Genomic DNA, 14,128 nt, shown 5'->3' with positions numbered 1-14,128 from the left:
GCAATAGAAGCACAGAATATGCAAATATCAAGGCTGAGTAATATTTTAAAAAAAAAAAGGCATCTAAGATACATATGGATATAGTTAATATACTGCAAAAATATATTGAATTGATACTGTTAAATTTATTGATAATCAATACATATGGTTGTTACCATTAAAGAATTCACTTTTATTTCCATCAAATTTCAATTCAACCTTTTACGTGTCACATTTATACTAAAGATAATTACCAAAACTCCTTCTAAAAGAAAATCTTTTAGGTGGTACCAAATAACCAAAGCATTGACTGCAATACTAAAATCAAAGAAAAGAATTTTAGCCGTAATATTGCAGTATCTCACTAAACCAAGTTATAATTTCCCCAAAATCTTGCCACGTCTCCCAACACATTTTACAGTGTGGTTTATCACCATGGAATAGTCTTAAGCATGAGAAGTGACTAGACTATAAGGGTTTGTTTGGTTGGAGGGGAGGAAAAATTTTGGAGCGGAGGGGAGCTAAAATGTCCCCTTCTCTCCCTCCCTCCATTTTGACTCCCTCCAAATTGGAGATTTTTAGAGGGGAGCCAAATTTTTAGACCATTATGCCCTTATAATTTTTTCAATATTCCACTTCTACCTATAAAATATATTATTATAATATTTATTTCAAATAAAAAATATATTATCCTAAGTAAAAAAATAAAAAATATATACATTATTATAATTAAAAATATATTATAAAAATTATTTAAAAATAAAAAATTATAATATTATAAAATTAATTGTTTTTTATAAATATATTATTTATTAAATATATTTTAAAGCTGGAAAAAAAGATAGCCTAAAGAGAATAAAATTTCATTTTTCTTAGAGCATATAAAATTTTTTAATTTGATTATTTTAAATATATTATTATATTAATTAGAATAAAAAATTACTGTACCAATTTTTTAATACACATATTAACATTATCTGAATTTTTATTAAATTATATGATTTAAATTAAGATATAAATTAATTTATATAATATATCAATAAAAAACATAAACTAATATGTAAGGGTGAAATGGTAAATTGATTATTACTATCCCTCCCCTCCCCTCCTTGAACCAAACAAGGAATCATTAAATATCCTCCCTTCCCTTCCTTTTTAATCAAACCAAACAAGGTGAGGATGGAACCTCCCCTCCCCTCCCCTCCCCTACCCTACCCTACCCTACCCTACCCTACCCTACCCTCCCCTCCCCTCCCCTCAAACCAAACAGGTCCTAAAGGGTATGAACACAGGCCTTAAGCATGAGAAGTGACTAGACAATTAAGGGTATGAACACAGGCCTTAAGCATGAGAAAGTGACTAGACAATTAAGGGTATGAACACAGGCCTTTTTACTAGGCCAAAATATCAGTATAATCAGAATTCAGGAAGCCACAAAAGTGTTTCTTTATTGTGTTCTTCATATAGTGACCACTCACACTTGTTGCAGCTTTCCTCCAAAACAAAGCATAGACAACACTTCATTTCAAAAGTATGAAAGTATGAAACTCATCAGAATTTACAGAGACCAGAGATCACAAGGAGGCAGCTGCTAGTATTGTACCCTTTCATCATTGAAATGAAGACTCTCAATGCCTCTCAGAGCAGACTCGAAATTCTTAATGTTTGCTGGGCTCCTGCCAGATGATGTTCTGCTCTGCTCTACTGATACAAGAGGCGAACTTCTTTGAGCACCAGAGATTTTACGCAGTGCTCCTGGACTGGCATCAACAGCAAGAGGGCGAGAGGGCTCGGTCTCATTGCCAACAATAGTTGCATCCCGGCTGCTAGAAACTGCAGCTCGCCTTGAAGATCCGCTTGGGCGGAAAAAATTAGAAGCAGACAACTGAAGAAAAAACAAAGAAAATTGCAGTATGAGAAATTAATTTACTGTAAGAAAAGTTGTAATTTTACCAGCGGGACTCCAAGTTTGTAGCTAAAAAATATCATAAGCCAACTAACCTGACATCACATTCAATTATAGGATAGATTACTTAAACTAAAAATTAAACAGACTGCATTCATTTTCTGTCCAGAACACATGAATACATTCACATTATATCATTCTTAAAAATTTATTGCAGCAGGTCCAAACATGCCAATTCCGCATAACCAAACGAAAGTTGAATTGTATATCACTTGCACGTTTTGAGCTTCGTCTGTGCACATACGCACAATGATCATGTCGTCACCAAAATATAAAGTTGCAACTTTACACCTTCATATGTTTTTCTTCCTTGGAAGACATCTGTATTCCTAATAAATACTCACTTCTTCTATTTGATCCGTGGGTCGGTTGGGAACCAATATTAATGAAAAGGAAGAGATTAAGTTAACACAGGGGAAACTGCCACCTTCCAAATTTCCAAAAAGACAGACAAAGATTCTTTACAGTCCACAATAAAATATACGCACCATTCCGTCTTTTGATATATTTGAGTCACTTGGAACTGGGGCTTTTTGTCTAGATAAGATGACATCGTTAGCAATAGGTCCTGAATTTCTCCTACGAGTAGGATCTGATGAAGACCAACCAGGGTGTCTGCCGTCTTCCCCACCTATAATTGAGTTTACCATATGAAAAAATTCACATTACGAGAGGGCATGCAAAGGCCAAGTGAAGTCAAAATAATCATTATGTGATTTAAGTTACCCTCACCCTGCCGACGTTTTAATATTTTTATTCACTTGCAATATAAGTCAAACATGAGTCGCATATTAGAAAAGCATCTAAAAGGAATCTGATATATAGGTATATATGTAAGCATGCAGATCTTAAGAAACATAAGCTATTTCATTCTAACAAGGTGCATCATCTGAAAACATTTTTATCAAGATAGAAAGATAGATAATACATAGGGGATGTACAAAGAAAGGGTAGAGAATATATACCTAATTGTCGATCAGCATTTGCAACAACTGGTGGCATGCCAGAACTTGGTCCAGCACCAGGAACCTACAAATGTCATTTCTACTAAGACAAACTAAACTCAACATGAAAGAGACAACAAAATCAGATAGCAAAACATCACTTACAATAGCACGTCCAGGAGGAGTAGCAATATGGGATTGCTGATATTTCAAGATGGTCCAATCAAAGACATAATCAAACTGGAATCCTGAAGGGGAAAAAAGTATAGTTAAAACACAACCATCTACATCACAAATGAAATGCTGTCATAAAGGATTATTCTGCAATCAAATAAGATAGAAGATAGAAAACGATTAAGAATTAAACCTTCACGAATGAAAAGGTCACGGAAAAGTCTTTTCAGATAAGCATAGTCTGGCTTATCATCGAAACGCAGAGATCGACAGTAATGGAAGTATGATGCAAATTCAGAGGGATATCCACGACAGAGAGACTAGCAAAAAAGCAATGCAAATTCATTATAATTGTCTTTTTTCAAAGAAACGTACATAATATGCATCAAATACTATTTTAACTCAAGACTTTACCTCAATAGAAGTCGAAACTTTCTTCTCACTGATCTTCTCATACTTCTGCTTCTTATTACCAGCTTTCAGTCCCTGCCAAGGAAGACTGTAAAAGTACAATGTCAAAACTGATTGCATAGGAGGTGGCAGAAATTTAAAATGACACAAGCACAAGAACCTTTACCTTCCTCTTAAAAAGTACATGAGAACGTATCCAAGTGACTCTAAGTCATCCCTGCGACTTTGCTCTATTAAAGCATCAAGGACATTCTCAAAGGTCAGAATAAATTCTCCAGTTCAGTTAAAAAAAAGGAATACATGCAGCCCTACCAATTCCAAGATGAGTATTCATGCTAGCATATCTAGCAGTTCCTGTCAAATTCTTATTCTCTCTGCATAGAATAACAAGCATGTCAAAATCCACGAAACCACAAGAGCAAATTGTACATCAATACACGAATTTTGATTCATATTTTATATTTTGATTATATACGTTGTTATTGTAGAATAGTCATGCATATATAACACCAATGTGCCCCACACGTGTTATAGCAAACAGAGGCTCACTAGGAATGAGAATGGTAACAGCAATAGAACAGTAAAAGAGAAATGTCGGAATATTCTAAGAAACCATACTAACTATTATGCATGCTTAAAATAATAGACTATTACATAAACCTAAATACATTCAGGGCAGAATGCGAGCTACACTAGTTTCGCATCTTCACCACAGAAGCCACCATTCTGACGGGAAAAAAATCAACATTGACATAGACCAGCTTAAATTGCCACATGCAGATACAATAACTATATTCCAAAATCACTAAAACGGTCAAAAGTTAAAACATTTTAAACTGAAAACTATGGCATTGGGAAAAAAAAAAAATACACAACTGAAAATCTACCTGTAAGGAATATGCTGGTGGGTAGAAGTGTCTCTGTATTTCTTTGCAAGACCAAAGTCGATGACGTATACCTACCAATGAAGTAAATTTCAATACAGATAACATATAAAAGATGACAGGTTCTGAAAGAAGGAATAATTACAAAAATAAAGCATTGAACCAATACCTGGTTTGCACGCCTTCCTAAACCCATGAGAAAGTTGTCCGGCTTGATGTCCCGATGTAAAAATGATTTAGAATGAACAAATTCAACTCGATTTATCTGAAAACAGTTTGTATCATTGCAAAGAAATGAGTAACTAGAAGTTGCCATAAAGATGTCCGCACAACACTGGAAATCCTACCATCTGATCAGCAAGCATTAGAACAGTTTTAAGTGACAATTTCCGACCACAAAAATTGAACAAATCTTCAAGACTGGGCCCCAGTAAATCCATCACCAGCACATTGTAGTCTCCTTCAACACCAAACCATCTAACATTTGGGATTCCGGCTGTCAATAGAGGCCAAGCAGAAAATATTTGAGATTAAAATTTGTAAGCGAATTTTATAAGAAACAAAAAATATATAGAAGGCAGAATGTCGTCATTACTTCCTCCTTGCAGTATTTTATACAGCTTTGATTCATACAACAACTGAGGGTGTTTGGTCTTGACATTTTCCTGATTTAAAGGGCAAAATAAAGAAAAAGCATGAGTCCATGCCTCAGAAGCAATTTACAGCAATGGATGATTAATTCAAGAATTGCAGATACTGGATACAGCTGTAAATGTATTCTAAAATCAAAGAAAAAATACGAATAATAGAAAGTTTAAAGTTCCTGAATTATGTAAGATTGTACTAGATTTAAGGATGTTGTTATGTATGTTTCATGCCCAAACTATGTGGGTAAAAAATCATTGAACTACAATGATATTAATTTTCATAAAATTAGAACATTTGGCATTCGAGTTTAACTAGGTTCATTAAACCAAGCCAAATATAACCCAAGCGTCCAGACCCAACGAAAAATATTGAAGTGCAGTCATGTTTCATCTGGTTGCTGGAGTAGCTCAATTAAGAAATCACAGCAGAGGACCATTAAGCGCGGGCAGATTCTAAAGAAATGTACCAAGAGTTTAAGCAAAATTATCTCTCATCAACATTTGGCACATTGGTTGTTTCAATTTTACACATGCATCTATTTTTACGGCGTGACACAATACCATGATTCACATTTCCCAGAACCACATGTAAGGAACAGCAAAATTACATCCTAATTAGTCCAAGGCACAGCTAGACTAACTATTGCCTATCAACCATTTGCGAAGAGTAGATCCTTAATTTTGCCAAATGGCAAAGTAAGCTGCAACAGCGAGAATTGAAGTAGGTTATAGTACTCACGAGCTTAATTGCGACCTCTTCATTTGTCTGAATATTAGTACCTGGCAAAAGGATCGAAACAAGTCAGCAAAAAATACACAAAATCACATAAAAAATGGGAAAACCAAAAAGCGGCAGAAAAAACAGAGCACCAAGATAGATCTCCCCAAAAGATCCGCTACCAATCTTCCGGCCAAGACGAAATTTGTTCCCCACTCGAGGCTCCATTCAACAGAATTTGATCAACGATCAGGTCTAAACCCTGGTACTAAATTACAACTAAAAATGAAAAAAAGTTTGGAGACCAAACACTGGAAAGAAAAATTAAAACCGAAAAATGGAAAATCAAGGATTAGGCGCTAGACTTGACAGACGGCTTCAAGTGGCAGCTATAGCAAGGAAATCGAAGGTGCGGGGATAAGAAAAAGGATAGAAGTGAGAAAAGGGAAAGAGTGGAGGACAAAATCGGAAAGAGAAAAAGAACTTTCCTTTTCTATAACATGCTTGATTGGAAGAAATAGGGTCCGTCGTACCAAAAAAAGGAAAAAAAGGAAGAAGGAAGAAATAGAGTCCGAAAAGGGAAGAGGGGAGAAGAAAGAGAAGGGATCCTATTCCTCAGCTCCTCGCAATGCACAAACCCTCCCCGCACTTCAATGCGAATGCGAAATTTCTCGCTGCTTTGAAGATGCAGTCAACCAGATTTTTTTCCCTTTCCCCCCTAGTGCAGAGCTTCGTTTTGCTTGACGTCTTGGTATTTCAGGGTCCACAAATGAAAAAATAAAAGGAAAAAACAGAAAAAAGTTTTTCATTAAAAATGTTATTGATCAGAATGATAATATCAATATCCTTCATACTAATAAAATTGATAGAATTGTAGTGAGGTCCAAAAAATTTATTAAAAAATTCTAATAACAATCTAAGTACTAAAAAACTTATAAGCTTCGGAATAAAAATGATAATTTTTATATTGTGTAATTATTTTTTTTTAAAATCTCATTATATCTTCTAAAATTTTAATGGCAAATTATTTTTCTAATTTTTCTTTTTTAATTAATTTTCAATAGGCTTGCATAGCATCATTCGATGTTGTTTTGGGGAGGAGAGATTTTTCTTCCATCTACATTATTACTGGAATTTTCAATTTTCAAGTTTCTTTTTTTTTTTCCCCTCTACCGTACTAATTGGAAGTTTCAAGTTGATTTTTCCCCTTTTCTTGAACGGGAAACAACTATGCCGCTTAGTGTGTTTCCTTTTTAAGATACTTCTAGAAGCAATGCTCTGCTACACAGTCAACTGGATATAAGATCACTTGAATTGAATCATAACCATCTGACTTGAGAATTAAATAAATCTGATGAATCAAGAATTTAGCAAAATGTCAACCTCTTTAACTAACATATACAACAACTCTAGTTGCTTTTCCATAATAATGAATGGAACTATCAGTCTGTAAACAAACAAGTATACGCAGGATGTTACATACAACAGCTCCCTAGCTTTTCCTCAACGAATGGGACTTCGCTTCAGATAACCTATTTATAAGCAAACCAATAGAAGCAGGGAAAAAAAATAACGAAAAAAGGAACTAGAGAGAGAGGGAAAAAATTGAGCAAGCCTAAAAATTTCCTACCCTATTAAAAAAAAAATATTTATAAGTTTCTTGATGGTGACAAAGCACCCATGGATGATTGCTTCTTCTGCAGCCTTCCTTTCAGCTGCCTGATCGTGGCTTCAACTCTTGCTGTGAAACCAATCTTTGTCTCCTGTCTGGCCTTAGACCTTTCCCTAGTCCACATGTTTTGATCTTCAATGTCCTTCTTATAATACTTAATTTCTTGGATGATGTGATGATCCATCGGATTAAAACATCTTTGGAAGGATATGTGGGTGAGATAAGGAAGATTGCAGGTCACTGTTACTAAAATGGTTGCTATCCAATACACAGGTGCAGGGCCAAGAACTTCAACTAATATTTGGTAGGCATTCTTGGAATAGTATGGAGAAATCGTGCCATATAGCAAGAGAAATAGGTACCATGTGGTTACACTGCCCCAGACCAACAGGTGTTGGATCCAGGTAAAATGGTTCATTGTCAGGGCAATCTGAAGATTGACAGCCCAAATGATGCAAGTGAACATTGTTGTACCGACAGCTGCCATGTCAGCATTCTGGCCATCTGCGCGGAATGCTTGATCATAGAAGATGATGACGTTAAGGAAGAAGATGATAAGGGACGAATAGAGACCATTGCCCATCCATCCCAATATTCTATACCAGTCAAAGAACAAATTTTTGGGTCCTTGCTGGTAAAGTGCGGGAAACTGCAAAAAGCAAAAAGTGAATCATGAGAATGCAGGGTTACCAAAACCTAGACGAAATACAATCAAGGCATTTTAAAGGGATGAACCTGCAAGCAGACTTCTGATGAAACATCTTGTTCAAAAACACCGAGTGAGATGACAGGTAATGATGTTAGAACAACGTTGAACAATAACATGTACCAGTCATCATAAACTGATTGCCCAGAGAAACCCGTAAAGGCCTCAAAATAGAATATGGTCAACCCGAATGCTATATTTTTGTAGAAAAAGTAGCATATCTGCATGAACAACAGATCAATCAGAGGAAAGATGGGGACCAACTCATAAGATGAAGACACACACAAACTGGGGGGAGCAAAGAATGGGTAAAACATGAATACCATTTGTGCAATTCTCTTGTAACACCAGTGTCCATGGACTACCAGAAGACGCTCCAAAAACCGAAATTGGGCAATGGCAAAGTCACTGGCCATCACTGCCTGAAAAGGAGTTCCAATTTTTAGTCTCACAAACTCCAAATGTTCACATGCTTCCACAGAAAAGCTTTTATGTGAATTTTCTTACCAGGCAGCCAAGGATGAAAGTGAGAATTAAAGAGTATTCACGGTTGGGTCCTAAATTTGAACTATAGTACTCTTACTCTACATGAGACTATTAACGTAACACTGAAAATTGCTTCCAGAAATGCTAGCCAGTTCTCTTATGAAAGAAAACATATAACTTAATTTAAAATGTGATCAGATGACACTTTCCATGCAGCTCATTTCAAAGCAAGAACAACAATTTTGAGTAAACAGCATAAAGAGAAATTGCTTTTTCAATATAATTCTCACTATCAAAATTTTAAACATCAGTTCGAGGCCAGTCTGAATGTTTATTTTCTAAATAAACATTGAAAAATGAATATTTTGACATTTCAGTGAAGGACAAAAAAACACATGACTAAAAGTCGCTAATCAGGTCTTGACTGTTAAAGTGCTAATGACAGGTTAATAGTTTAACTAATGGGCAAGCAAGAGTGAAGCATGTAAACAAACATCATATCCCAAACATGTAAACAACCATCATAGTTAGGTATTCTCTCTAACTAATTCCCATTTTAAAAAATATCAAGAGTGAAGCACATGATGTTGCAACAATAACAGTTATATTTTATAATACAAATAAATGCAGCGAAAACTCCTCCTGACATAATCGTGCCAGAACTGCCAGTCAGGTATGTCACTAACCTGCATACCTTCAACTCCACTAATACCAACACCAATATCCGCTTCTTGAATCATGCCAACATCATTTGCACCATCGCCTATTGCTAGAGTGGTCTTCCCAGTTCCTTCCTTCACCAACCTTGTTACCTGAAGCCAAAGGATTATTAGACATTGCAGTCACAACTCTGCACGATTGAATCCCTGAAAATATTTGCTTTGATTGGCCTTAACTTTTTCCTATTCATCTCAAATAAATAAATGGTGTAGCTGAACACACTTGTGACCCTAACCAGTGTTATAGTAGTAGCAGTATTCATACTAAGTATCAACTATCCAGATGCAGAATATCCATGTGTGAGTGTGTGCCTTTTATATGCACAAGTGGCAAAGGAGAAAAGATCCTACCAGAGCCTTTTGCTTGGGAGACACGCGACAGCAGATGACAGATGCACATTCTACTGCCAATCCCAGAAACTGGTGCTTCATATCATCTTCCAATGTATATGTCAGAGTTTTACCATCAATAATTAATGCAAATGCAGCATGGGGATCTTTCTCCAGCTTGATCATTTGTGAGGCATTGCTGATTTGGTTCAGAATGTTCTCCTTGATGGCCTGAGCAATAAAAGGACTTAAGTTGAGATCAGATGAACTTAAGTCCGTTAATTTAATTCCTCTATTCTTTGTCAGTGACAAATACCTCTTTTCCACCGTTGGTTAATGAATCTGAGTTCATAGTAGTTATACATATCTGCTTCATGCCCCGTCGAAGCAAACTACAAGCAAATCTGCACCAGAGATTAAAAAGTCAATTGTACTTGTTTATAGAGGCAATTTTCATCAAGTTCAGAACAGCGATGTAGTTGTGCGTTAGACAGACCCAATGTTGATTGCAGTTTCCATCTTATCTCCAGTTAACACCCAGATCTTAAGACCAGCTTGTGCAAGTTTGTCAATGCACTGGGGCACCTGAGAAGGACAATTAAGTGAAAATTGGTTTAAGTAGACCAACAGTAACATATGCATATTGACTATAAGGAATGACAAAACCTACCCCTTTCTGCAGTTTGTCTTCAACAGCAGTAGCTCCAACAAGAATCAACTCCCTCTCCATTATATCTGATAACCGTTCAAGTGTTTCCTCTCGGTCAGACCCAACAGCTGCTTTGGCTTTCTGGAATTCATTATTCCAAGCAGAGTACTCTTGCTCATCAAGTTTTCTATAAGCCAAGGCTAGTGTTCGCAAACCAGATTCTCCATATTCATTTAAATGTCTAGTAGTAGCCTCCAAATATGTTTTTCCATTCTTTGCCAATCGATCAAATATAATACTACAAAGCCACAAAGAGGACAGAATATGAATGGCAAAGTTTAAAGAGAAATGTTGAAAATCTGTGCAGAAGTGTGTGTTCATGTCAGCGAACTTCTCATTAGGAAGTCAGGAGTTACTGCGATTAATCATGTAAACTAGTAGAAGGGAAGTTTAAACCCTGCCAAGCTTCAAGAGGATTCAAACTTCCCCCATCATAATTTAAATGCTGATCATAGGCCCTACTTGATTGCAAACATCATACATTCAGCTGTCAGTATTTAGGACAGGAAACACAGATTCCATAATCTAACCTGTCTGCCCCCTTGCACATGAGAAGAATGTTTCCGTCCTCATCACGTACAACTACAGACATCCGTTTTCTTTTACTAGTGAAGTCCAACAAATTCAGGATTTTGTACTCCCTGCATAATCCATCAAAAACCCACCAAAACAGATTTAAATAATAATGATACAACAACTAAAAGAGCTGAAAGATGTATGAGCATATATTGAACCCCTCTCCTCCCAGCACCCCCCACCCCTCCTTTTTCTGTAGAAAAGCAGAGATAAAGAGAAAATGACAGACACAAAGGAGTTCATATATGACCATGTCACCTTTCAACTGGATGTCCAGAAGGAGACAGTCTTTCACGGATGAAAATACTCGATTGATTCCTTTTACAAAACTCAAAACCAAATTCTCTGGCAGCTGCAAGAAAAGCCCCCTCATCAGGTGATTCAGCTTCATATGTAAAACTGCCAGTCTCCTCATTCAGCTCGGGAATGGCAGTATGGCAAACTGCCAATATCCGGAAAAAACAACAAATGAACATCAGGATTGGCCTCTTTCAACCAGTTGCAGTTCATGATCCGGTTGTCCTCAAAATTAAATCCCTTTATTGCAGGCTTTTTATTTTCATCACTCTTAGAGGTAACAACAGGCTCCATTTCAATTTCTTCACCTATTCTATTACTGTCACTCAAACCACGTGCTTTATTCTGAGGCATGGGAAAATTAGAGAGATCTGACTCCTGCCCCTGAAAGTCAGAAGCCATCTGCTCTGCTGCAGCGAGTTCAACTTCACTGGAGTGCACCCCATATGCCGTACCAGCAATGGAACATTTCAAAAAATCCATCTGATTGCAGGTTAAAGTGCCAGTCTTGTCAGAAAGGATAGTGTCTACCTGACCCAACTCTTCATTCAAATTTGAAGTTCGTGCATCAGCTGGAGTCCCAGTTTCTTCATCAAACATTTGCAAGTCTTTGTTGATGAAGCTTGCTTGTAGAACCTTCACAAGCTCAATTGACACATAGAGTGATATGGGTATCAAATATCCATAAAGAATGAGCGCAGTAATAAGATGGCTCATCCCAGCCAAGGCAGCATTGTTGGGATTATATTGGTACTCAGCTTCCTTGGGCCGTAGGTACCACCAGTCTGGAGTTTGAAACTTGGTTTTTATAGCAAATCCTATGGAACTTATCATAGATATTAAAATAAGGACCGTGAAAAGGAGATATATGATATAATCCATCTTCTTTTCTATTCTGCTCCTTTTTGAAGGGGACTTTGTAGAATTCTGCATCACTTTGCTGTCATGACCAGTGAAAATGACCACCCCATAGACATGGTCAGTGTTTCTCAGCTTTGAATCTCGCAGAAGAATTTGAATAGGATCAATGGGATAAACCTGGCGTTCGTACTCAATGTTACCAACAAATGTGTAAAGATTGGGATTTGGGTCTTCACATTGCATTGTACCAGTAAAATCTTTAAAAGCGTCATCATTATCAAGAGGCAAGGTAACCTCCAATGATCTCTTCACTTTCAAGTTCGTTTCACCGTCTAAATTCATAGTTTCAACATAGCATATACCATCATCATAACTTGATGACAACAGAAGCAAGTCAGCAGGGAAAAATTGATCCTTTTCTACTTTTACCACATCTCCAACCCTTATCTTCTGCCATGCCTTCAAGTCAAAAACACCATCGCCTTTATGGGCACTAACCTTCCGACGATTAACTTTGATATCTTGAAGAAACCTCCGCCAATCTTCCAGTGCCTCCTTTGCCATACTTAGCCCCACAACAAATGCTAAAGGAGCAATCATGCTCACTGGTGTGAAAGGTGAAATTGGAGAAACTGAGAGGCATGCAGCCAAAAGAAAATATATATTAGCAACTCGTCGAAATTGCTCAAAGAGAGCCTTGGGCAAAAATGAGATAACATTATATTTTGTGGTTGATATATGATTTTTGCAGTAATGTAGAGGCTTCTTTTCATGGAGATGAGGTTGGTTGCAATAAACAGTTCGTGAGAACCCTGGGCCTTCAAGGGAATGGGCTCCCTCAGTGGTTCTGGGTCGAAGGCAGGCAAATGTGTAAAGATTGCTCCTTCGTATCCTTGCCCTTATTCTCCCACGAGCCATTTAGCTGAATTTCAGCTCAAGGAGTCCCCTAAAATCTTGCTTCCAACAAACAATTAAATGCGCCCCTTGTACCAAATTTCTTCATCTATAACCTACAAAGTCACAAACATATTGATGTGATTAATTTTCGCACATAAACACGATAATTTGCTGGAAACAACGATATGTCAAATTCAACATACATATATAAAGAAATATAATTTCGTGGGCAACAACTGAGATAGGTCAAATCAGATCAAATAACACCTATTGAAATTAGCATTCAATTCCCCGCATATATACAAGAAATTTCGAAAGATGATCTAGAAAGTTAAAAGAAAAATGATATGAAAAGAACCAGGAAAATCTGACGAGCTAGAGCTAGCTATTACAGCTACTGCCACAGCCAAGATCGTAAGAAGATCAATGTCACCCAATTCCAAAACCTTTGGTACTCATTTCCATTTCCAGGTCTACAATTCGGGAGAAATCAAATTGGTGAGCTGATTCCTTTAAACAAAAAACAAAGATATCTCTTTGAAACATAACCAATTTTTTTTTTGGTTAAAAAAAAAAGATACAAAGAAAGAAACAAAAGGAGCAAAAGAAATCCAAATAAAGCAACTAATTGATCCTAATGCAAGCTTGGATTCCCCGTACTCAAAACGCTTCAAATTGGAAAAAGTAATATTTGACAAGAACAAGGCCGCTCAGAAGGCAGAACTTTGGATTTTGAAAATACAAAAAATCATCCTCAAAATCACGAAAGTAGAACGCACCGAAGTTCGAGGCCCCCGACCATCTTCAGGACCGACAAAACCCGAGCAATGTAGGAGAGAGGGTGGCAGCTGCGAAGAGTTGCAGATCGAGGAAGATGAAGAAGACAGACTAGAGAGAAAAAGTCTCCATGAAGAGAGAGAATTACAGGGTTTTTTTTTTTTTTGATAAAAAGATTACAGGGTTTTAGCAATTTGGGCAACCGAGATCTTTCTCTTTCTCTCACATCCCCCCCTCTCTAGTCCCTCCTTCCCTCGTTCAATTCCAAATTTCCACTGTCAGAAATTTCCGGGGCCTCCTTTTACTATTTATTTATATTTTCAGAAAAATCCGCTTCATGTTCCGCAATTTTTACCTGATTTCTTAAGATTTTGT

The 14,128-nt window shown here is 36.8% G+C and overlaps 2 protein-coding genes across 2 annotated transcripts; both read right to left on the bottom strand.

Annotated features, from left to right (window-relative positions):
• Window positions 1-1,320: 1,320 nt before the first annotated feature.
• On the bottom strand, window positions 1,321-6,420 carry LOC114721519 (casein kinase 1-like protein 2). The gene is made up of 15 exons (XM_028907344.1): window positions 6,089-6,420; window positions 5,876-6,002; window positions 5,745-5,785; window positions 4,954-5,023; window positions 4,706-4,854; window positions 4,528-4,623; window positions 4,362-4,432; window positions 3,787-3,848; window positions 3,641-3,704; window positions 3,478-3,562; window positions 3,257-3,383; window positions 3,055-3,137; window positions 2,911-2,974; window positions 2,434-2,576; window positions 1,321-1,864 (listed from the first exon to the last, which is right to left on the bottom strand). Exons 2-15 carry the CDS (start codon window positions 5,949-5,951, stop codon window positions 1,571-1,573), a joined length of 1,425 nt encoding a protein of 474 aa, XP_028763177.1. The 5' UTR covers window positions 5,952-6,002; window positions 6,089-6,420; the 3' UTR covers window positions 1,321-1,570.
• Window positions 6,421-7,037: 617 nt separating this feature from the next.
• On the bottom strand, window positions 7,038-13,808 carry LOC114721518 (probable phospholipid-transporting ATPase 4). The gene is given in 13 exon segments (XM_028907343.1): window positions 7,038-8,044; window positions 8,131-8,322; window positions 8,425-8,523; window positions 9,274-9,399; window positions 9,658-9,867; window positions 9,953-10,040; window positions 10,133-10,221; window positions 10,307-10,583; window positions 10,876-10,986; window positions 11,180-11,382; window positions 11,384-13,089; window positions 13,335-13,449; window positions 13,756-13,808. Coding segments are annotated over 11 exon segments (3,681 nt in total). The 5' UTR covers window positions 12,998-13,089; window positions 13,335-13,449; window positions 13,756-13,808; the 3' UTR covers window positions 7,038-7,372.
• Window positions 13,809-14,128: the final 320 nt, after the last annotated feature.

This window comes from Neltuma alba, unplaced genomic scaffold (genome assembly GCF_004799145.2).
Source record: "Neltuma alba isolate B1F8T4 unplaced genomic scaffold, ASM479914v2 tig00012044_pilon, whole genome shotgun sequence".
In the NCBI taxonomy this organism is placed as follows: Eukaryota; Viridiplantae; Streptophyta; class Magnoliopsida; order Fabales; family Fabaceae; genus Neltuma; species Neltuma alba.
This window is presented reverse-complemented; position numbering and strand designations above follow the sequence as displayed.

Excerpts from the sequence above, each read along its gene's own strand:
- LOC114721519 (XM_028907344.1), bottom strand. The coding sequence starts at position 5,951 with ATGGAGCCTCGAGTGGGGAACAAATTTCGTCTTGGCCGGAAGATTGGT. Across the intron at positions 3,705-3,786 it reads GAATACTCATCTTGGAATTG|AGCAAAGTCGCAGGGATGAC; the intron begins GTAGGGCTGCAT and ends ATGCTTTAATAG. Across the intron at positions 2,975-3,054 it reads CTCCTCCTGGACGTGCTATT|GTTCCTGGTGCTGGACCAAG; the intron begins GTAAGTGATGTT and ends TGACATTTGTAG.